This window comes from Brachycentrus maculatus, unplaced genomic scaffold (assembly GCF_059751285.1).
Source record: "Brachycentrus maculatus isolate JH-2025_06_01 unplaced genomic scaffold, ASM5975128v1 h1tg000180l, whole genome shotgun sequence".
In the NCBI taxonomy this organism is placed as follows: domain Eukaryota; kingdom Metazoa; phylum Arthropoda; class Insecta; order Trichoptera; family Brachycentridae; genus Brachycentrus; species Brachycentrus maculatus.
Genome location: NW_028280931.1, coordinates 2774984 through 2800007, shown reverse-complemented (window position 1 = coordinate 2800007; position 25024 = coordinate 2774984). Strand labels below are relative to the sequence as shown.

Here is a 25024-nt window from a genome sequence, read left to right as displayed (position 1 = left end):
AACATTTTCGGCGAACCGCGAGTGACGCGATAAGTTATAATTGAATCATTCGCAATCCAGAGATTGTGCGAACATGTCGAAAAGTGACTCATCGCTAGTCACTCCGCAAACGAGTTTTGCTAGCAAATAATTTTTGTGTTGATACAGCCGGGTCGTGTGCATTAAACAGTGAAGTGAGGAGAAATTAATTGCTTCTTGAATATGTTTATAATATTCAAGTAATGTAGTTGTGGTATTCAATAGTCTCACATACAAAATAAAGCCGGTAAGTCTCTTTATAACACATACATTGATAGTTAAAATCACATGTTATACTCGTACGTTTCATTTCCTAATGAAAAACAACCGCATCGAAATTTATTTATATTTATTTTATTTCATTTTAAATACAAGTTTTACTTAGTGTATATCACTTTGTCTTAAAATCAATAAAAGCACGTGTTTCGATGAATTCTGTATCATTTTTGAACACTGTAAACATTGTGGTTTTTATATATTATTTTTTGACATCTCTTCAAAGAGTATATAGAAGTCTGGGCATTTACGGGACCGACGACCGTCATAGTAATAATATCTTTCATCTTTGATGAGATGTCAAAAAATAATATGAAAATAACTCTTATAACTGGAGATAATCCAGATGTTGTGAACAAGTATTTGGACATACTCAAAATGTTGTAACTTGTGGTATTATATTTACTGGGTAAACATAAATTAAAAATTTATAGATTTTACCGAAATAATAAAAGAATTAATTATAAATCATCATACACACAATTTACGAATTACAAATTAAAATATTATGCCATAACTGAGTTTTCCCGTGCCGACGGCACTTTTTACAATGTTTTTTTTAAAATTACATAAGGTAAGTGTCTATAATACTGACCTAGTTTTTGTCTTAAGCCGGTCCATATTTTTAAAATATTTATTTAATATTAAAACGGCTTGATAATTTTTTAAATTTATTTTTATTTTTTAATGGGATAGTTTTATCCTTACAAAGTTAAAAAAATAATAGTCAAAAGTCAAGTGCATATATTAAAATCCACGCAATAAACAGTTAAAGGCTTTGTATTCAATACTGACCTATTCGAAATGGATTTTTTCATAATACTGACCGCTGTTGCCCCTATTACTGACTATGAGTGAAAAAGACAACTAAATTCATATTTTAATATATTTTACCATATGTAAACTGGAGTAAGATATAAGTATTTGTAATGGAAATAAATGTAAAAGTAAGTACTTATGTGACAATTTATTATTTATTAAAAAAAAATATATTGGTTAAACAAAATGTATTGTTAATGTATTGTTTTAAGCTCACTATAAATAAGTAATTCTGGAATGGAATAATTTCCTCTAGCATTTAGTCACACCGGTTCTGGAATTGTTTTTATGATTCCTTCTGAACTATACTATATAGTATCCTGTTTTTCTGGCACTTCCAGTTCAGGCATACCATGACCTTGATCAAAGCGGAACCATCCTTTTTGGGATTTATTACAATTCCTAAAAAATTCCCCTTCCTACTTTACAATACAGGACTCATTTTATTTTAGTTTTTACGAGGAAGATTTTTTGAAGACCCTTGGTGATTTTCAGTTTTTTTTTCTTCTTTTCTGCCACTTTATCTTCTGGCACACAGAGACTGCTTAATCTTTCGTGTCCAGAGTAAAAAAAAAACAATCCGCGGGTTCCGAAGGGGGTACTGGCAATACCCCAAGTAAAATACTAAAAATACAGGTTTTTCACAAATTCGACTAATGTCAAAATGTTTATCATGCTATTGTTATTCTATTTTTTCCATTTAAATTTGAATTTTCTGCAATAAACAATAATTTTCAAAAAAACAAAGTTGTGAAGAAGTTCTCTGCGGAAATGACATTCAATTCCGCCCAATGTTTAAGCATCACTGGACACTAGGCGCTTCGGCCGGAAACGATGCAAGCGAGAGGGGGTGAGGAGAGAAAGAGAGAGAGAGAAGCATACTACTCGGTACATACTAGCGGGTTTCTAATTTGTCGTATATTATGGTGAAAAAAAAAAACAAAGAATGATAAAAAAAATCAGAAAAAGCGAGAAACAATACAAAAATGACATTACGTTGTATGAACAGTTTGGACTTGGGTTTGGGAATATCTGTCCATCTGTAGCCTGATTTGGAAGTGAACAAATTTTCTTCATTTCTACTGTTGTCTACCATATGTACGGGCTTGACGCTGTTAGAGTCAGATTCATCAAGTTCTTGGATTATATAGTTATCTGAGTCGGCGTCGGAAGCATAATCTTTATTTTCTAACCCTAAATGGAATTCATCATCACTTATATACATACATCAGTGTCCGTATAGCTCAGAAGTTGCTCAATCATATCATCTGTCAATTGTTTTCCACTCATTGTTAGGGTAAAGTAAATATTAAAATTATGACAATTTAATTAGTGTCAAAAGGTAGATATTTATAAAATAAATATGAAAATGCAATTGCACCAAGAAATTTCAGTAGATAATTTAAATTAATAATAATTCTTATTAGAAACGAAAAAAAACACTCTGTATTTGCCAAATAACGCTTGCGTAACGAGAACACGATTCACACGCGTGCAAATTTGGGAATCTACCGCCGATGGTTAAACTGTGGAGATAGATACAGCGCTAGTAAAGAAATTGATATCCCCTTCGGAACGGGACAGTTAAACGTTGTTAGAACATTTAAGATCGTGGGATTTGGAGGTTTACAAAGAGTAACCTCATTTGGGTGTGCAACATTAGAGCATGATGGTAGTGCGCCTGATATGTATATACATATATATATATATATATATATATATATATATATATATATATATATATATATATATATATATATATATATATATATATATATATATATATTATATTTATATTCTACTAACCCTTATCCGCACCCGATGGTGCACTGCATCTGCACTGATGTTGTATTGACGCAGCGTTATCTCGATAGTTACTTACATGAAGGCAAGGTGATCACTCATGCGAGTATAGTGGAATCAGTTTATGTTTGATAATAAACAAAGTTTTTTTTGTTGATATTATGTTAAAAAAGAAAAAATAAATTGTATTTTAACATAAGAAAAATCACAAAAAGATGGCTCAGAACGAAACTCCTTTTCTGAAATAGTATGTGTTTATAATACTGATCTAGATTCGTTTCTATTACTGACCGCTGAAACTATTTATTATAATTATAAAACCAAGCAAAAATATATAGGTCAGAATTAGGCCCCCATAATCCAAAAACTGTATGCTATCCAAAGCACGCAAGAAATTTACGTATTTAAGAATTTTCACAAATTTATGTAAACTTTAAAAATGCTCTCGTCTTACTCATTACTGACCTATAGGTCAGTAAAGGAAACTTATGAAATTTCGGGTGAATGTAATACTGACAACTTTTATTTTATAAATGTATTGTATTAATCATAAGGTTATTTCACAAATACTTTGTTTTTTGTAAATTCAATACACTAAACTAACTAACACATATAAAATATTAGTAAATATCAATCATATAAAAATAATACACCTTTAAAATAAAACTTGAAAGATTAGGCTTGTCTGTTAAGGATTTTCCGTGTGCGCGCGCTACTTGCCAGATGTCCAAACTTTAATTGATATTTCAAATATGAAAAATCAAAATATTGACTGTAAAACATTGTCATCACATAACACAAGCATGGCTGCAGTGTTGGTAATATTAAAAATTAGTAATAATTGAACCAGTATCTTATTATCTGTTGTTTCTTTGAAATAGGTCAGCAATAGGGGCTAGGTCAGTTTTATAGACACTTACCTTATATGAATACAAATTGTTTATGACGTGCAATCAAATATTTCAAGGCCGAATGACGCGATCTATTTCCGACCAAGCCATTTCCTTTATCCATTTATAAATAGCTTTTTTATATTATTTTTGACATCTCATCAAAGATGAAGAAGAATATGGAAGTCTGGGCGTTTACGGGGCTCACGACCGTCATAGGCTGGTTTAAGTGATCACTTTACACACGTGTGACATACCAAACTACGGTGACGTATGACGTATGACGTATGACGGTCGTCAGCCCCGTAAATGCCAAGATTTCCATATTATCATCTTTTATATATATCTCATATTCATCTTTGATGAGATGTCAAAAATGAATCTCCAATAATAGGAGTCATTGTCAAATTTGAAAATAACTCCTATTATTGGATGTCCGCCTCCGTAGTGTAATGGTCAGCACGCTCGGCTACCGTTCTGGAGGTCCCGGGTTCGATTCCCAAGGGGGGTAAAATAAATATAAGTGATTCTTTCACTGTCATATTAATTCAATATTACCCTGGACTGGTACCTGAAGCGGAGGGCTGATCACCTTTCCTTCATGTGTAAAACGATCAAGATAATACTGCGTTTATATGACGCAGTGCCCTATGCACCATTGGGGTGCGGATAAGGGTTTTATTATTATTATTATTATTATTGGATATAATCCAGATTTTTTATTTGGATTATCGATTGGATAAGTATTTGGACACACTCTAAATGTTGTAAAATCTTTTTTTTTATATTAAGTTTCTATTTTTAATGAATTTATAGATAGTGGAACCAGGTTGTTCAACTTTATTGCATACTTACTAAACAAAGTTTTTTTTTACCAAAAGAGGTATGTGTTTGATGATTTTTTAATTAAATTGAACACTTGAATAATCCACTGAATTGAGTATTATTTTTATTTACGACTAGTTTCGAAAACGACAATTGTTTTCATCTTCTGGTACAAATTAAAACAAATAAATTCAGTTTAAATTTGTACCAGAAGATGAAAACTAGTCGTCAATAAAAATAAAACTCAATTCAGTGGATTATTAAAGTGTTTAATTTAATTAAAATAATCATGTCATTCCACAAAGTTAATGCCGAATCAATAAATAATATATATATATATAACGTGGTAATATTTTCCTTTTGAAAATTAAGTGTAAATAATATGTAAAGTGGGTGTATAATAATAAAATAAACAATGTGTTGCTTTGTAATTAAAGTTTATTCTTAATTTATCTTTATAATCATTTTTATATCTATCTATCTATCTATCTATCTGATTCTGACAGTTAATAATATTATCGGAAGTCTTTTTGTTTTATTCTGAGAGACGCATGCGGCATCTGGTGGTAGAACTGTTTTATGTAGGTACTTTTTGTAAGTACTTAATAAAATGTATAGGTAGGTACCTAGGTATTTTATTACATCTCCCCCCTTGGGGATGAAAATTCATAGTAAAATTTTCACTCGTCCTCCGTATCATCTTCTTGTAGTGTAGGGACTGGTATAAGCTTAGTGATATGATAAAGTTTTTTTTTTTTTTTTTTTTTTCTTTCTTTCTTTTTTCCTTCTTTTTTTTTATCTTTTTTTTTCTTTCTTGTTTTTTTTTCTTTCTTTTTTTATTTTCTTTTTTCCGTTCTTTTTTTTCCTTTCTTTTTTTTGTATTTTTTTTTCTTCTTGACCCTTTTAAAGTAGACACAGTTTTTTTTCAATCCATTTGTTTTTATCTTTTGAATTCCTTCATTTTTATTCTGACCTCTTAAAGTATCTTCTAATCTAACCAAATTTACAACTTTTAATTGTTCATCTGCATTTTCATTCGAGTTTAATACTGGATTCCTGCTTAGACAATCTACTTCTAAATTCTTCTTTCCGGGAGAATATTTTATTTTATCTTTCGTAGAAGTTTTTTCTACTTTGTTTTTATTTTCATTTTTCAAGCACTGTTTCTGTGTTATTTGTATGTCTTTATTTTTATCCTGATCTTTTAAATTATCTTCTAATTTAACCAAATTTACAACTTTTAATTGTTCATCTGCATTTTCATTCGAGTTTAATACTGGATTCCTGCTAAGACAATCTACTTCTAAATTCTTCTTTCCGGGAGAATATTTTATTTTATCTTTCGTAGAAGTTTTTTCTACTTTATTTTTATTTTCACTTTTCAAGCACTGTTTCTGTGTTATTTGTATGTCTTCATTTTTATTCTGATCTTTTAAAATATCTTCTAATTTAACCAAATTTACAACTTTTAATTGTTCATTTGCATTTTCCTTCGATTCTAATACTGGATTCCTGCTCACACAATCTGCTTCGAAATTCTTCTTTTCTGGAGTATATTTTATTTTATATTTTGTAGAAATTTTTTTCACATGATTTTTATTTTTAATTTTATCACTAGTTCTTAAATTTCCACGTCTTCTTTGATTATCTTCTAATCGCTTTCTTTGATCATCTTCTAATTTTTCTCTCTCACTCCGAACATATTGTAGTAATTGTTTTAATACATCTAATGTTTCATAATCCATTTCCAATTAACAAAATTGTCGTTTTATAACGTGGTAATATTTTCCTTTTTATTATTAATCTTATCATCCTCCTTTGTTTTAAACCAGCACGTTGCTTCAGAGTGATATCGAGTTCCCTTATTTAAATTTTCACAAATCTTACATGGACTTTTATCTTTAATTTTACCACTAGTTCTTAGATTTCCATATCTTCTTTGATCCGAAAACCTTTTTTTATTTACAATGTTTTCGTGTTTTTTTACTTCATTGAATAAATCGACTGTATCTTCTAATTTTTCTCTATCAATCTTATTAATTATAAATTCTGGTAAACCAGCCACAATAAGATCTACTAAGGTACCCATGTCGATCGTTCTTCTCATCTCCAACAAAAGTTTTTCCTTCCTTATGGCATAGTCTAACAAGGAACCGTCGTTATATTTAAAAGATAATGCAAACATTACATGGTTCCATCCCTTGTTTGTAAATGTTTTACAAAAGTTGTTTTTCCATACTATCCATTCTGAGTTCATGGAAAATTTTATCATCATCGAACTGTACCAATCTTCACAACTTTTATCCATAAACAATCTTAATATTTCAATTTTTTTCTCATCCGTTATCACCTCAAAACGTGTACATTCTTTTTCAAAAATATCCATCCACTGGTTTGCATTAGGATTTTTGCTTGTAAATTTTTCAATGATGAACTTCTCTGAAATATCTTTTAAATTTTGATGTTTGCTTACCTGAGCATTTTGTATTAATTTTTCTAGTAAGTTTTCTAATGTTTGAGGAGCAGTATCCATTTTATTTTTATTTTGTTTCTTCATTTTTGATTAACAAAATTGTCGTTTTATAACGTGGTAATATTTTCCTTTTGAAAATTAAGTGTAAATAATATGTAAAGTGGGTGTATAATAATAAAATAAACAATGTGTTGCTTTGTAATTAAAGTTTATTCTTAATTTATCTTTATAATCATTTTTATATCTATCTATCTATCTATCTATCTGATTCTGACAGTTAATAATATTATCGGAAGTCTTTTTGTTTTATTCTGAGAGACGCATGCGGCATCTGGTGGTAGAACTGTTTTATGTAGGTACTTTTTGTAAGTACTTAATAAAATGTATAGGTAGGTACCTAGGTATTTTATTACATATATATGTGTCTGATGTGTTTTATCTTGTACAGTTCGATGTAAGATATTTATCTATGTAAGCTATATATTAAGTCTTCATCTTCAAACTCTTATTCGCACCTCAATGGTGCATAGGACACTGGATCATGTAAACGCAGTGTTGTCTTGATCGTTAAACACTTGTAGAAAAGGTGATCAGCAAAATAAATTGTGTTCATCTGTGATAACTTTTTTAAACGCACAATAAATCGTTAAGAAAAATCTCTTAGTGAAATTTTGTCACCTCCAATCGTTATTGTAAATGCATTATTAAAACGATCTTTTTCAATAATAATAATTCAATAGAAGAGACGAAGAATGTTTGTAAAGACAGAGTGGTGTGGCGTTCGATTCTCTCTTCCTACCCCTGCGGGGAAGCGGCGTGATGGTTAGTTACTTTAGTTAGTTATTTATATATACATATAAATATATATTTATATATATATAAATATATATATATATATATATATATATATATATATATATATATATATATATATATATATATATATATATGTATATATATATATATATATGTATATATATATATATATATATATATATATATATATATATATATATATATATATATATATATATATATATATACGGAGGCTACCGTTCTGGAGGTCCCGGGTTCGATTCCCAAGGGGGGTAAAATAAATTTTAGTGAATTTTTCACTGTAATATTTATTCAATATTACCCTGGACTGGTACCAGAAGCGGAGGGCTTCCTTCATGTGTAAACGATCAAGATAACACTGTGTTTATATGATGCAGTGCCCTATGTACCATTGGGGAGCGGATAAGGGTTTTATTATTTATTATATTTATTATATATTTTTTTAAAATTGTTTTTTAATTTCTTATTCTTTCAAAAAACTACTTAAAAAAGAAAAAAAATATACAAAAATAATGTTAAAAATAAAAAAAATTCATCGGCAAACATGTCTTTGAACTATTTAGAGGTTATGTTCCTTAATACTTCTGTCACTGATATCAGCCACGATTAAAATGAGTATCCTTATCATTCAAGGGTGATAACGATAAAATAGTAAACAATTTGGCAATTTAACTCTTTACCGATCTCCAACATGCCTTGATATATGGCTGACTCTTTCAATGTCATATGAACTATGTACTACCATAAGTAGTAAATACAGAAAAATTATTTTTAACGACATAGAATCTCGAAATTGTTTTCACGCTGATAGAAAACCATAAGTATTTAGCTCACACCTTTCAAAAACGTCACCTATCAAAAAGCTTGATTTTTTAGAAGATCGTTTTTAAATTTTAAAAATATAATGAAATGCATAAAAATAATTATCAAGCCACTTATTGAACTTTTTACTGTGCAACAGATCTTTTTAGGTTAAACCTGAATGTTTTTTCTCCATTTCAAAAATATTTAGGATATTTAAAAAATTAATTTAACAATACCTTTCCTTCAAAATGCAAAAACAACACTTTCTGCCTTGTAGCGGGTAAATATTAAGTGAAAAATATGCTTCTTTTGCTGGGATGTAGTAAATTTTCGGGGCATTCCGAAAACATGCACAACTGACAATTAGCGATTTTTGATATGTGACGTTGTTGAAAGGAGTTAGCGATTTGTGTATTTTGTAAATAAAAAGCAGAAAATAATATAACAGTAAACTGAAATGATTTTTTTGTTATTTTCAAGATTTTTATTCATATATCAAATAAGAAGAATATGGAAGTCTGGGAATTTACAGCGCTAACGACCTACTATCGGCTGTTTTGAGTGATCACTTTACACACTGTGTAATATTCACTGTATTCATCACTGAAAAATCATACTACTGAAATTTCGGAAACTTATAATTATATTTATGCCTTTGAAGAGATAATTCTTATGCTTTTTTTTCGGTGACATCTACAGTGGAAATTTGTAAGTTATTATCAGCAGAAATATTCCTGAAATGAATGCAAGATTCCACCTGAATGTTTTTTACATACTATACGCCTAAAAATATAATTTTCAATCATTTTTTAACGAGGTTTTTTTTACAATGATTAAAGAAAACACTTGTTTTATACCACTTGCGTTTTATTAAAGACTACATATTTCAGAAGTAAAAACTTCCATCATTCAGGTCTATATAATAAATTTATTACACAGACCTGAATGATGGAAGCTTAACTTCTGAAACATGTAATCTTTAATAAAACTCAAGTGGCATAAAACAAGTGTTTTCTTTAATCATTGTAACATGTCTTACCACAAAGTTAATGCCGAAACAATGAATAAAAGGTTTTTTTAGCAGTATTTTTGTATTCTAAAAAAATTGGGGGAAAAAAATATTGTGAATGATATGTCACAATTTATTAAACATAGATTAATAATCACAAAACATGGAACTAACTCGTCAATATCGTATTTCGTATATCAATTATCATAGAGTCAATCGTTTCTGGAACCTTTTAATGATAAAGATAAAATGAGCTATATATTATTAGATTAAAACAAATATTTTTAGCTTTTCCACATTATTTTTATTTGACCAGCGACTGGGTTTTGTCGTTACAGACATCATCAGACTAGTGGGAGGCTATACAAATTGTTATGTTATATATAAAACAAGGCAAGAGTTGATAACCATGATTTGATATAATTTTATTGAGAAATTAATTTAATTTGTGTGAATTTAAGTATTGTGTGATATTAAAAATATTTTTTATAATAATTTATTTTGATAAATTATTATCAAAATAATAGCGCATAGTTGTTAATATGCCAGGTTTAATAAAGCTAAAGTGTTGGAATCAATAATTTAAATGGCGCCATTTTTTGTAAAATCTACCTCAAACGCGCTTCATTGTGATTCAATCGGGAAAAAGAAAATTGAATTGTGCAAATGATTTAGCAAAAAAGTGAGTTTTTAGTTTTTTCCGATTTCAAATCATTCTTAAATCAAGTCTCACTGTTTCCAACTCCTGGTCGAAAACCATTCCACACCACCAGTTCTGCAACAGCCAAGGCACGCTCGTCAAATTAAGCGCACTGGTTGCGAACTGGTGATATTACTTTACTAAAGGCAGTACTTACCTTAAATTTGTATCCGGGATTTTTGTGAATCAGCTGGTATGCCAAATCGTGACAATCTTCAGGGTCCATATCATTTTTCATTATATCTGCATCACTTTCCCATGAAGAGAAGCTGCTGTGACCATATGTACTAGCCACTGATGGCTGGGTCACACCGCTTGTAGTTACAATTCCTATCACAAGTAAAACATATATGTATTTTAAATATTTAAAGCACTAGCTTTGTTTCTTGAATGTTTTCCGCAGATACTTTGTGGCACATTTTATAATATCTTTAAAAAATTAATTAACTTTGTTTTATATTTTTCTAAATTTGCTGAACATATGTATTTTGAATATTTAAAGCACTAACTTTGTGGATCATTGCAATATATTATTTGGGGAAATAAAATAACTTCGTTTTTGATCCACTCAAAGAGCAATAGACTAAAATTAAATATGCTGTTCTTTATATATAAATTTTTAAACTATAAATTACCCAATAATACCCATTAATAATAAGGATAAAATAAGACTGCGATTGTTGAAAAAAAACGAGTCACGAAATTGTTTAGAGTATAAGGGTTTGAAAATGTATGATGAGATGCCTGAACGTATGAAGAATGAAAAGAGTCTGAAAGATTTTAAAAATCAATGTTTTGTTTACTGTTAGAAGATATATATATATATATATATATATATATATATATATATATATATATATATATATATATATATATATATATATATATATATATATATATATATATATATATATATATATATATATATATATATATATATATATATATATATATATATATATATATATATATATATATATATATATATATATATATATATATATATATATATATATATATATATATATATATATATATATATATATATATATATACATATATATATATATATATATATATACAGTGGGTGGCCAAATTATTAGGGACACTTGTACTTTTTTGTAATTTCCAAGTTTAAATGAATTTCGTGGTCAAATAAATTCGTTGTAATTATTTTTTCTAATGTATTTTTGTTGCTGGTATCATGATTATTATTTTGAAGATGTGGCAATACTGTGAAATATAAAAAAGTGAGTTTTTTTCTCATTTGGATGTTGATTAGTGAAAAATGGTATTAGTGTGAGCTCAGTTAATATTTTTTCAAACCATTTTTGTGTAAGTTTTTTGAGTTCAAGACCATAAAAACGTAAGTATTTTTTAATAATTTATTTATTTTGCTAATTCAACAAGTTGATTTCTATTCATTTTAAACTCAAATTCAATTTAGTTTGAACTGAACCATAATATTCTCAATTTAAGTATGGGCAAGTCTTCAAACACATCTCTAAGAAAATGTAGGGAAGTTATAACCTGACTACTTCATTCCACATATTTCCAGAGAGAAATAGCAGCACTTACAGATGTTTCGAAGTCATGAGTTCATCGGATACAAAGAAAAATTGATAAAAACCTGCCTCTGGAATCAGCCCGCTTCGGAAAAAAAGGCAGAAAAAGGATCAAAACTCCGCGTGGTACCCATAAAATCAGGGACATCTATTTCCAAAATCGTAAAATGTCTGTTGATTGTCTAATTGTTGTTAATTTTTGTTGATAAACAATGAAGGAATTAATGTCTTCAAAAGGACAGTTCAGAGACGGTTAGTTGAAGTAAATCTAATGGGTCGACGTCCAACCAAAAAACTAGGCCTGACTGAGGCATGAAGAAAAACGACTCTTATGGGCCAAAGAACACCGGAATATGACTATTTCAGACTGGAATCGAGTATTTATGACTTTTATTTGTATAATAAAATAAAAAGATAATTAAACATACACATTTTTGCAATCATGGTAATACTTTATAGGTCTGCTTCTAAGACGAGTCAACATTTAAAATTTTGGTGGGAAAAACTTCATTCTTCCGACGTGGCCCAGGAGAAAAATTCCACCCGGACTGCCTTGTGAAGAAGGCTAAAAACACCCTGTTAGCATATTGTTGTGGTCCATGATCTCATTTAAGGGTATGGGACGATTCTATATCATGGAAGGGACCATGAGGCAAGACTAGTACCAGTGAGAACTGAAAAGTCGGCTCCACCCGAGGCTAAGGAATGGTTCCCTGGTGATGAAGAGTATGTGTTTATGCATGAATAGGTACCGTGTCATAAAGCCAGAAATGTTACCGCATTCCCGGCTGAAAAAAACGTCTATTGAGTATGTGTTTTGCCTTGCCCGGGCAATTTCCTGGATATGAACCTCATTGAAAACATTTGGAGGCTAACGAAACGGGAAATGGATAAAAAAAGTCATCACCACCAAGCGGTTACTGATAGAAACTCTTATCAGAGTATGGCATGGTAACCTTAATCTTCGGCACAATGCAAAAATCTGCATAGAAAGCATGCCCCGACGTTTGGAAGTTGTAATTGCAGCAAAGGGTGTTATTACTAAATATTAAGGTTTTTTCTGAAATTTTTGAATAATCGCTTTTTTTGATAAAAATAAATTACTTTTATTAAATGTATGATTTTATTTTTTCTATATTTTAAATGAAGCACCCCAATAAAAAAAAATAGTTAAAAAACCCAATTATTTGCTCATTAAATTCATTTGATCATGAAAATTACAGGAAATTCAAGATGTCCCTAATAATTTGGCCACCCACTGTGTATATATATATATATATATATTATATATATATATATATAATATATATATATATATATATATATATATATATATATATATATATATATATATATATATATATATATATATTTATATATATTTATATATATATATATATATATATATATATATATATATATATATATTTATAAATATATATATTTATATATATATATATATATATATATATATATATATATATATATATATATATATATATATATATATATGTATATATATATATATATATATATATAAGTATATATTTATGATGTAAATAATAGTGTAACATAAGCTAATTCAAAAAATTAATAAATATAAATTTAAAAAGTATTTTTTTTCACAAAGAGAAAACTGAGACAGTTGCTGACTGATATCAGGAGGTGTCCTATCTGAATCATGTGCTAAGAAAATAAAAGTTTGAGCTATTGCACCCAATCCTAAAAGGTAAAATAGAGGGTCGACGAGATGTGGAATCTCTCAGAAGACAGATCTCCTGGCTCCGAAATATACTAGATTGGACGGGGATCAGGACCGTCAATGCGTTGTTTAGAGCTGCCCAAGGCAAGGACAACTACTCTCAAGTGATAGTTGACGTCAGGGAGACTTGATATGACACGCACAGAGGAAGATCCTTACTATCATTAATGCAGACAAACCTCTGAAACAGAGGCTTGAGGAGTTACTCCTTGTTAATTGAGTTAAAGTAATTAGTAATTGAAATACTACTTAAACGTATCTTTGTATGTCCAAACCATCTATTTTATAGTGAATATTACAAATTATTAATGAAAATGTATAATGTAGGAGGACCTGACATGACACGAACAAAAGAAGATGAATACATGTATTATTTCGTGTGTTCAAAAAAACATATAGAACTTATATTATTTTTCGACATCTCATCAAAGATGAAGAAGAACATGGACGTCTGGGCATTTACGGGGCTGACAACCGTCATAGGCTGGTTTATGTGATCACTTTACACACGTGTAACATTCACCAATTCTACCCATCATTGACAACCTTCTTCTCCGTCTTAATCCTCATTGCTGAGGGTTGTGACCCTTGCAGAAGCAATGACTCTTCTCCAGTTATCCCTTGACTGCGCTGCACCTAGCGCTCCAACCACTGAGGTGCCTGCTGCTGCCTTAATTTGATCGGTCCATCGTGTGGGGATCTTCCTCTCCCTCTCTTTCCCTCCAGGCTACCGATCACAACTAGGCGTTCCAGGCTATCCTCGTTGCCACGCGCAACGTGTCCAAAGAACTGGAGAATCCGTCGGGTACAGATATTGGCCAGAGACAAGCCTTGACAACCACACTACTCAAATTCTTGGAAGTTCTGTATACATATGAACCAATTTAAAAACCTTGTTCTTGAATCACTAGAACTTCACTAGAGACATCTCTTGGTGAGATGTAAGGAAGCTTTTTTATTCAGCAGAAACTCTTATATTAGTATGTGAGGTCCGAATCCTGGACACACTCAAAAGGTTGTAAATAAATTGTATTTTATTGTTAAAAAACATATTGAAATCAATATTGTGATAGTTGTTTCGCCCAGTTATGGCATTTTCAAACGAATGTGAAGATTAAATGGACTGACGGCCCTTAAATAGCTATACAATTCTAGGTACTTAAGTAATAGTTTTAACATTTGCAGTAATAATTTAAAACCATTACTTAAGTATCTAGAATTGTATAGCTTTTTAAGGAGCGTCAGTTCATTTAATCTTCACATTCGTTTGGAATGTGAAGATTAAATGGAAGATTAAACCACACTTCTCAAATTCTTGGAAGTTCTATATATATGAAACAACTTTAAAAAACATTATTCTTGAATCACTAGAACTTCACTAGAGACATCTTTTGGTGAGATGAAAAGAAGCTTTTTATTGATCAGAAACTCTTTAATTAGTATGTGAGGTCCGAATCCTGGATTCTACGAATCCTTATTTTATTGAACACGACTCCCATGTACAACGCTTGGCTGCAATATCTGTATGGACATGGGAGCCGTGTTCGATGTACAAAATGTGATACGTCGTCATTACCAACTGATTTTCCTGCTTCCAGGGCCCACTCGACGATAGTCCCGAACTTCTCTCCTTCGACGTCGTCAGGTATTCCACATCTCAGGACCGCACCCGTGGCGGGGGTCCCTATGATCCCGGCCCTTCCTTTAACACCCCTGAGGTATGCGGTAGCAGTGCAAGCCTCGTCCCCGACCTGGGCATCTACGCAGTAAGTCTAAAAAAATATTAATTTATTTTATTATCGAAAATATGCATGAAACACCGAATATAAACATCGAATATATACTTCAAAAATGTGTCAAATTTTTATATTAAAAAATACATATATTATGATACTCGTATTTCCATGTATCGTAGTCATACAGGAGAAAGTGACCAAGTGCATTTTTTACAAAAACGTGATCATTGACTATTTGATATCTTTCTAGCTTAATATTGCCCTGAAAAATATATTATATTGCCCTGAAAAATATAATATATTGACTTTGTTGAAAATGACTAACTGCATTGATGTTTATTTTCTTGCCAAGCAAAGCTGACTTAAATGGTCCTCCTGAACATTTTACGTTTTGTCAGTTGGTCACTTTCTCCTGTACAACTACGATTTGTATAAATTATCGTTAGAAATCACAAAAACAATTATACTTTTAATAAAAAACAAAGACATAATAATACATACATATATATATATATATATATATATATATATATATATATATATATATATATATATATATATATATATATATATATATATATATATATATATATATATATATATATATATATATATATATATATATATATATATATATATATATATATATATATATATATATATATATATATATTGGAAGATGTAAACATATTCTCCACTTAACAGTCTTGAATTCTTAATATAATTAACTGCTAAGTGGAGCAAATTAATTTGTATACCAAAATGTCGACACATTTAAAAAAATTTAATTTGTTTTTTTGTTGTTCTTTTGTTTTAGGTGAATTGATAGACTGCATTTTTTGGATGAGGATCAACTAGTCGTTTTAACATTTATCATACCATTTTAATTTATTCGGATTTAGTCACAGTGATACCAAATGGATTCTAAAAATATGGATAAGTTAAAAGAACCTACTCAATTTCTCAGTGGGGATGACTCACACATCAAAAAACGACTGAAATCATTCGTCGAGAGGTTCGAAGAAATTTTTACGGAAAAGATGAATAAATTCAACGATGAAGCAATGGGAAAGTTACAAAAATCAAGTCAAACGTCTAAAGTTGTGCGCAAGGGAGCAAAATCTCTCGGTGGAACGGGGGGGGAGATATTTGGACAAATATTTAACCTTGTTGATACGAAGATACATTTAAGTAGAGCGAAAACAATTGTCAAATTTCTTTACGAAGATGAAATCGAACTTAAAAGTATATTAATTTCTGCTGGCTTGTCCATTTTCCAATGTTACGAATCTCAATTTGTGGAAGTTAACGACCAAGGAGGCTGGCGGATTGCCATGAACCAATTAGCCCAAGACGCAGTTGATAGAATCATGAATGGAATAGAAGAATACGAAACAAATTGTAAAGAAAATAAACTCCAAACCATTACGGAAAACTCCTTGGAAACATTGTTAATCAAATGTTTCGTCAATGGTAAATCTAAAGGATATTTGAAATCAATTATGCCAAAGCTAACTGTTTCTTTTAAGAATAAGGAGTGTTCAATTTCAGAAATATACAGTAACGTTGGATTAGTAACACTAAATAAATGTTATGAAGCTGATAAATACTATACTAAAAAAAATAGAAATAATGAAGAATTTGGTTATCGCTTGCTTTTTGCATATGAAAAAGAGGATTCAGCAAATCCCTTAACTTCTTATTGTGAGTGCCACGAAAAGAAGAATAGATATGTTTATAAACTACGCCCGGAAGCTTTGATCGAAATGAAGGAAGAAATGTTAAAACCAGAAGAAAGCGAGAGTGAAAAAAAAATAGAGAATATACACAAATCACTGAAAGAGGTGGAGAAAAAAACCGATATGGTTTTAACGAATATAAAAAACTTCGACGGTACGCGAAAAAGTAAAGTATTTAAAAATATCTGGTTCGGTATGAATGATAAGCATCCATCGCAGTTCTTCACTGGAAGAGGTGGAGTTTTACAGAAATTGGCTTCACACAATATCTCCGATATTCCGATAGTAGTAATCAGCGGATTAAGTGGGGTCGGTAAAAGTGAGTTGACTGTAAAGTTCGCCTGTTCAAATTTCACCGAGGATGATAGCGTCGTGTGGATCAACGCGGAATCTCACGCTTCAGCTAAACATTCGTTTCAAAGTTTGTACGTAAAACTAGGATTTCGTTTGAAGGATAATGACGGGGATGAAAAATCAGTCAAAGTTATTGTCGAAGACCTTTATGAATACTTTTTGAAAGGAAACAGGGTCCTTTGTATATTTGACGATGCCCAAAAAATCTCAGACATAAAAGACTTTTTACCGATCGGTCAAATATCAATCTCGAAAACACTCATGATTTTAATAACCTCAAAAAACTCGGAGTGGAAACATTTTGAAGTCAAGAAAACGGAACTTATTGTGCTTTCTGATTTCGAGGATAACGAAGCGAAAGAATATATTTGCAGTCGTTTAAATATCGAAAATATAGAGAGCAATAAAGTTGAGGAATTGGTTAAAAAGGTGTACAACTTTCCACTCGCCTTGCAACAGGCAGCCGATCTAATATCTCACGAAATAGAATCCCTTCAGAATTTGCACCCAGATCTCACCATAGAAGAATATTTAAAAACGTTTGATAAAAATACCGAGGATCTTCTCAAATCACAATCGTATATCTCCTTTGAAGATGACAATAACCGCAAAACCATTTACACGACAATGCGGTACGTCGTTGATAAGATACACACGAACCAAGTATTTGGAACCCGAGCGATGCAAATATTACGAATATTAGCCTATTTTTCTGTTAGCACCACATCTAAAATCTTCTCCTATTTTGTAAAAGAAGATATTGTATTAGGAAACATCATTCAACTTTTAAAAGTCCACTCGATCGTAAAAATTCTCGATGGAGAACTACAAGTTCACGGCCTAATACAAGAAGTTGTTAGGTTGCACCTCCAAGAAGAAAAAAAAGAAGAAGAAGTTTTGAACGACTGCCTTGTGCTATTGGATAACCATCGAGACAACGACTCTCATAATATACATTGTAATTCTGTATGGAATTACGCCTATAAATACAACACTCTAATTGACAAATTTATTATCAGCGTTGACCACAGTGGGTTCAAGACCAGTTTTTTTCATTTGATGATCACCGGCAATACATTTGAAGTCATTTGTGAAGTTATTGATAAAATTTCGATTTTAAATAAGGGAAAGTTAAAATCCATCATCAATTCCGCAGACAAAGCTAGAGACACCGCGTTGCACAGGGCCGCTCTAAGAGGCGACATAAGATTAGTCAGATTCTTACTTGACAAAATGGCAAATCCCAACAAAATAAATGAGTATAATTTTACACCACTTCATGTTTCTGCCAGAAATGGACATCTGGAAGTGGTGAAATTATTGATCGAAAGAACAAATGTCGGGACAGAGACGAGTTATAAATTCACAAGTTTGCACTTGGCAGCCATGAACGGATATTCTGAAGTAGTGGAGTTTCTCTTAGCCAAGAAAGCTGATGTGAACGCTTCGACTAGCCAGAACTTTACACCGTTGCATTTCGCGATTTCGAGAAATTATTTAGATATCGTTAAAATATTGCTTGATCACAACCCGAATGTTAATGCTAAAACAAATTATAAAGAGACTGCCCTGCACATCGCTTCAAGACGCGGATTGTTAGATACAGTTCAAACTCTGGTAGAAAAAGGAGCTGACGTAAATGTACAAAATAAAACCGAATTCACCCCCCTACATTTTGCAGCCCTCAAAAATAACGTGGAAGTTGTAAAATATTTGATTGACAAGAAAGCAGATTTGGCTCGCGTTTCTAAAAAGGACAAGACTGCCTTCGAAATAGCGGCAAGGGTGGGAAATTTGGATGTTGCAAAGGAATTTATTGAAAATGAAAAAAGTTCGAGAATTATTCATAGTCAACTGGAAAGAGCAGCCACTTTAGCTATCGAATTCAATCACTTGGATGTGGCAGAATATATTGAAAAACATATCGATTCAAGATCTAACTAAATGAAAGTACAGGAATATCCCAAGGTGTGTAAAAAATAAGTTCCGTAATAATTTAAGCAAAACTAATTTTTATTGATACATATTTCAACATAGATGAAGAAGTAATATATTATTAGATTAAAACCAATATTTTTGGCTTTTCCACTTTATTTTTATTTGACCAGCGACCGGGTTTCGTCGTTACCGACATCATCAGACTGGTCAAATAAAAATAAAGTGGAAAAGCTCAAAATATTGGTTTTAATCTAATAATATATTAAAAATGCAATTCCATCACGAAGTGTCAGTGGATAATATAAATCTATTAGATGAAGAAGAATGTGGAACTCTGGTCATTTACAGGGTTTACGACATGTCATAAGCTGTTTAAAGTTAAAAGAAAATGGTGATATAAATAAAACTTCTGAATGAAGAGGAACCCTGAAAAAACGAACAAAAATTTGGTTTCAAAACATTATGAAGTCGAATTTGTAATTTGATTAAGTGTAACAAATAAAATTGGTTGAGTAAAATTGAGATTTTTTCTTCTTTATCAGCACCCAGATTTTTTTATTTAAAATTATTTTTTGCATGTTACTTCTTTAGTACCATCTACAGTCCCTAGTAGTCTATAGTAGATTGTCCAGACCTTTTATCACTTATCAATTTTATAGTCCCGGTAGCACAGACCAGAAACAAAAAAATAAAAAATAATAAACCCTTATCCGCACCCCAATGGTGCATAGGGCACTGCGTCATATAAACGCAGTTTATCTTGATCGTTTACACATGAAGGAAAGGTGATCAGCCCTCCGTTTTAGGTACCAGTCCAGGGTAATATCGAATAAATATTAGAGTGAAAAAATCACTTATATTTATTTGATCCCCCCTGGGAATCGAACCCGGGACCTCCAGAACGGTAGCCGAGCAGGCTGACCATTACACTACGGAGGCAGACAAAACGTTATTTAAAATCCCTAAAATGTATACCAAGTCCTATCACAATGATTTTTTTAATCGAGCCTGTGATATGTGCAATGTAATACTTAATGAAATGGACATCAAAAATGTTTCTTTTAAAACGTTTAAGAGAAATATTGTTGATATCTATTTGACTATTTAATTATTCGATTAAGAAATATAAGTTATAATATTATATAGTTATACTTATGAACATGGCTGTTTTTTCTTAGATTACTTTTAAGTGAAAACCTGTAATTGGAAATAATTTTTAATTTTTATTACATTTTGTTATTTTTGGTAATTATTTTGTTGGTTTTACAATAAATAAATAAATAAAATAATGTTACTTAATAATAAATGTTTGCATCGGGCCTAACGCTTACACGTGCCAAATTGTTTATCGATACCTGATCATTATCGATCTAAAAACGCATCACAATTGCATAACATATCCTTGCACTAAGACATGTAATTGTAAGTATGTTTGTACATACATTCAGGAAGAATCACATATAAATTTCATGAATGTCTCTGGTAATAAAAAGAAAACTTACTAAATTCAACCATAAAAGGTGACATAGTGTTGAAGAAAAATAAAATATTTCTTATCATCAGAGCAACAAGTGAAGAAAACAAATGGTACGTTATTTCGTACCATTTGTTTTCTTGGCAAATATGATTATTTTATTTGTTAAATTCTCATTCTTTTATTTTTTTAATTTTTATCAACAACGCTGATAACTAGAAAGCAGTATATTGAAATGAAAAAAAAAAACATTTTTCGATTTAGCAGATCATTTTTTTTAGTTTGTAAATGATCCGTTTAACTTGCTTTCAACCTAAAATCATAGATGGCGCTAGTAGTTTCAAATTATATAAAATGGTACTGAAAAAAGTACGTAGGAATGATGTCGGTATTAGTTAAGACTCCTATAATATAAGTATATCGTAGTCTACAACAGAAAGTGACCAACTAACAAAATGTAAAATGTTCAGTAGGGCTATTTAAGTCACTTTTGCTTGGTAAGAAAATAATCATCTATGCAGTTAACCATTTTTAACATGTAAATATATTATACTTCTAAGTTTAAAATCCTTTGGGATTTTTTCAGAGCAATATTAAGCTAGTAAGATATCAAATGGTCAAAAATCACTCTTTTTTTCAAAATGCACTTGGTCACTTTCTCCTGTATGACTACGATATCTTGAAAACCCAGTGTCTGATAAAGAAAAAAATGTTCGAACCCTGATGTATGGAAATGAAGCATGGAGTTGAAAGAAGATTGAATGCAGTCAAAATGCATACCAAAACGATGTATTATACTCGTAGATGTTCGAAATAAGGAAAGAATGCAAGGCTGAGATAAGCATTATCGGTAAAATTACGAAAGGTGTGTTGAAATGGTTTTGGCACACGGAACTCCTGGGTAAGGAAAGAATGGTGAAATAAATTTATGAGGCGAATGTTGTTGGAAATAGAATGGCTTTGATTGCTTGCTGAAGTATTTAAATACTTGAGCGTGGTCAGGTCAGGAGCCAGAAATATGTATGAGGAGATGCATGAATGTGGAAGAGCGGAGATTGTTTGCAAAGACGGTCCCATCCCGTCTTTGGTTTAGGAAAATTTCGATGAACAAGAAAGATACATCCACCATTTGTCGAATGAGGATAGGAAATTGCTGTACGAGAGAGCACCTTGCGAAGATTGGTGTCTTGGACCCCGCATTTGCGAGTGTCGTTTTGAAGAGGAGGACCTTAACCATATATTCTTTGTTTGCCCAATAAATGACCAAATGCCATCATATTTTAAAACTCTGGCCCCGCTTATTCCCTTCCCTACAGATACCCATCTCATCCTGGCGAGCAGGAACCCAATTATCTACAATATTTTACTTATTTTTTTTAATTTAACGGAATGAATTAACAGGTAATAAATAAGTTTCAAGTAATTTAAAATTAAATAATATTATTTAATTAACTTGGCATTGGCTTTTGCAATATCGTAGTCGTACAGGAGAACATGACCAACTAACAAAACGTAAAATGTTCAGGAGGGCCGTTTAAGTCACTTTTGCTTGCAAGAAAGTAAACATCAATGCAGTTAGTCACTTTTAACAAGTCAATATATTATACTTCCAAGTTTAAAATCCTTTGGGATTTTTTAGGGCAATATTAAGCTAGTAAGATATCAAATAGTCAATAATCACGTTTTTGTAAAAAATGCACTTGGTCACTTTCTCCTGTATGACTACGATATATTCTATATGGAACGCCATTCAAAATAATAAAAAATACCCCTATAATACATGTACATATCTTAAAAATGTAGTGTCTTAAAAAATAAATAAATAAATAAATTTTCGAACCCTAATTTATGGTAATAAAGCATGGAGCTGAAAGTTGACCAAAATGCATATTTCAGACAATGTGCTGCAAAATGATGTATGATCCTCGTAGACGTTCGAATGGTGAAATAAGGAAAGGATACAAGATTGAGATAAGCATGACAAGTGCGGGGTTCCATTCTCTCTGCCTACCTCTGCGGGGTAGCAGCGTGATGGTTAGGTTAGGTTAGGTTAATAATAATAATAAAACCCTTACCCGCAACCCAGTGGTGCATAGGACACTGCGTCATATAAACGAAGTGTTAAATTGATCGTTTACACATGAAGGAAAGGTGATCAGCCCTCCGCTTCAGGTACCAGTCCAGGGTAACATTGAATAAATATTACAGTGAAAAAATCACTTATATTTATTTTACCCCCCTTGGGAATCGAACCCGGGACCTCCAGAACGTTAGCCGAGCGTGCTGACCATTACACTACGGAGGCGGACAGGTTAGGTTAGGTTAGGTCAGATTAGTGTAGCGTCCGATGGTTTTTTCTCACCTTGGCCATTCCCACTATGGGGAAGTTCTCGAAGTACAGAGGCGTCTCCTTCCTGATGGCCTGTCCGAGGTAGGCCCTGCTGGCCCTCAGGGTATGCAGAGACATGCCTCCCCCCACCACCAGCACGCCCGACTTGGCGGCCTGCTGGTCCCACGTGCTCAGCACGTGCTCCGAGATGGTGGCGTGCGCGCGCTCCGACCAAGTCTTTGCCAACGTCTCGTCGTCGTGGCTGTCTATGGTGATTGTCTGAATAGCTAGAAAAAAGACACTCATCTTTATATGTACTATTTCATTTCATTCATTCGGAAAAAGGATTTTTCATAAAGGATTTATCTTGTTCGTCGAAGGTGAAGATAAAAGTATCAAAACTGAAATGAAATTTGGCACTGTTTGGTCCACGGAAAAACCCTATGAATTATTTTATATATTTATTGATTAAGGGTTCAACATTAGTTGGATATATTCATTCATTTTGATTCAAACCCTTATCCGCACCCAATGGTGCATAGGGCACTGCATCATATAAACGCAGTGTTATCTTGATATTTAACACACGAAGGAAAGGTGATCAGCCCTCCGCTTCAGGTACCAGTCCAGGGTAATATTGAATAAATATAAGAGTGAAAAAATCACTTTTATTTATTCGACCCCCCTGGGAATCGAACCCGGGACCTCCAGAGCGGTAGCCAAGCGCCGTGAAGGGTAGTTTTGTTTGCATGCTGTGGTAGTGATTGTCCTGACGAAGAGACAGGTGCGTCTCGAATCCGGTAGACACAAAAATCTCGGGAGTGGTTATATACTAATATTATTAACATTTTGGTAAAAAAAATAATGTGTTTTCAATGTGTTTTCTGTAAAAACAAATTTAAATTTGTTTTTAAAAATGAATTACATAATAGCTTTCATTTAATTGTGAATATAATAAAATTGTTTAATGATTCATATGCTGTCTACCTCCATAGTGTAGTAGTGAGCGCGTTAGACTACCGAGTTGGAGGTCCCGGGTTTGTTTCCAGGAGGGTCAATATTTAATATTACCCTGGACTGCTCCCTGAAGATCAGGGCTGATCACCTTCCTTTCGTGTAATTAACGATTAAAACAACACTGCTTCTTTAAGATGCAGTACTCTATGCACCATTGTGTTAAAAGAAGAAGAAGAAATGTCTGATTAAGTGTGATTACTATTGGCTTACCTGTCGCATATTGCAGATGTGGAAAAATGAAAATAATTGCGTAAATTAGCATCGTTGACAAAGGCATTGTGCTGGAGTCACGTTCAAACCGACACTGAAACAGTTTTCTTTTCATTTTATGAATTTCCACGCGAAGCCTTGTGTTTGCTGACGAGGCCAGGATTCTCAAACGGAGTCGAGGCGTATTTCAAAAGGTTAGTAAAGGATGCTTAAAAAAGTGTAGGATGGACTGTGACTTAAGAGCCAGACGTCACATTACGACCTTGTTTTTGAAAACATAATATATTGGATTTTATACAAAACTAAACCACATCGATCGTTTTTCTATTACCATTTACTGCATTTATCGTTCGAATGAAGCTGCATATTTTATACATTTTGTCTGTTTTTTTACATTATTTCCAATTTTACTACATTCAACAATGGCAACGTATGGGATAGAAACT

General features: G+C 31.6%; 2 protein-coding genes across 3 annotated transcripts in view; one reads left to right on the top strand and one right to left on the bottom strand.

The window, feature by feature from the left end:
* Positions 1-24674, bottom strand: part of LOC148308027 (membrane-bound alkaline phosphatase-like) — a 29961-nt gene extending 5287 nt beyond the window's left edge. For both annotated transcript variants that reach the window (XR_015837753.1, XM_088262508.1), the window contains exons 1-4: positions 24579-24674; positions 23385-23638; positions 15358-15553; positions 10612-10784 (exon numbers count right to left, since the gene is read on the bottom strand). Coding sequence is in view for 1 of the 2 variants with exons in the window: in XM_088262508.1 (XP_088118634.1) it covers positions 10612-10784; positions 15358-15553; positions 23385-23638; positions 24579-24645 (690 nt within the window). In the remaining variant the exon portion in view is untranslated. The remainder of the gene's footprint in view (positions 1-10611; positions 10785-15357; positions 15554-23384; positions 23639-24578) is intronic.
* Positions 15409-19678, top strand: LOC148308028 (uncharacterized). The gene is made up of 2 exons (XM_088262507.1): positions 15409-15547; positions 16335-19678. Exon 2 carries the CDS (start codon positions 16435-16437, stop codon positions 19552-19554), a length of 3120 nt encoding a protein of 1039 aa, XP_088118633.1. The 5' UTR covers positions 15409-15547; positions 16335-16434; the 3' UTR covers positions 19555-19678.
* Positions 24675-25024: the final 350 nt, after the last annotated feature.

Coding starts and splice junctions, on each gene's coding strand:
- LOC148308028 (XM_088262507.1), top strand. CDS start 16,435: ATGGATTCTAAAAATATGGATAAGTTAAAAGAACCTACTCAATTTCTC.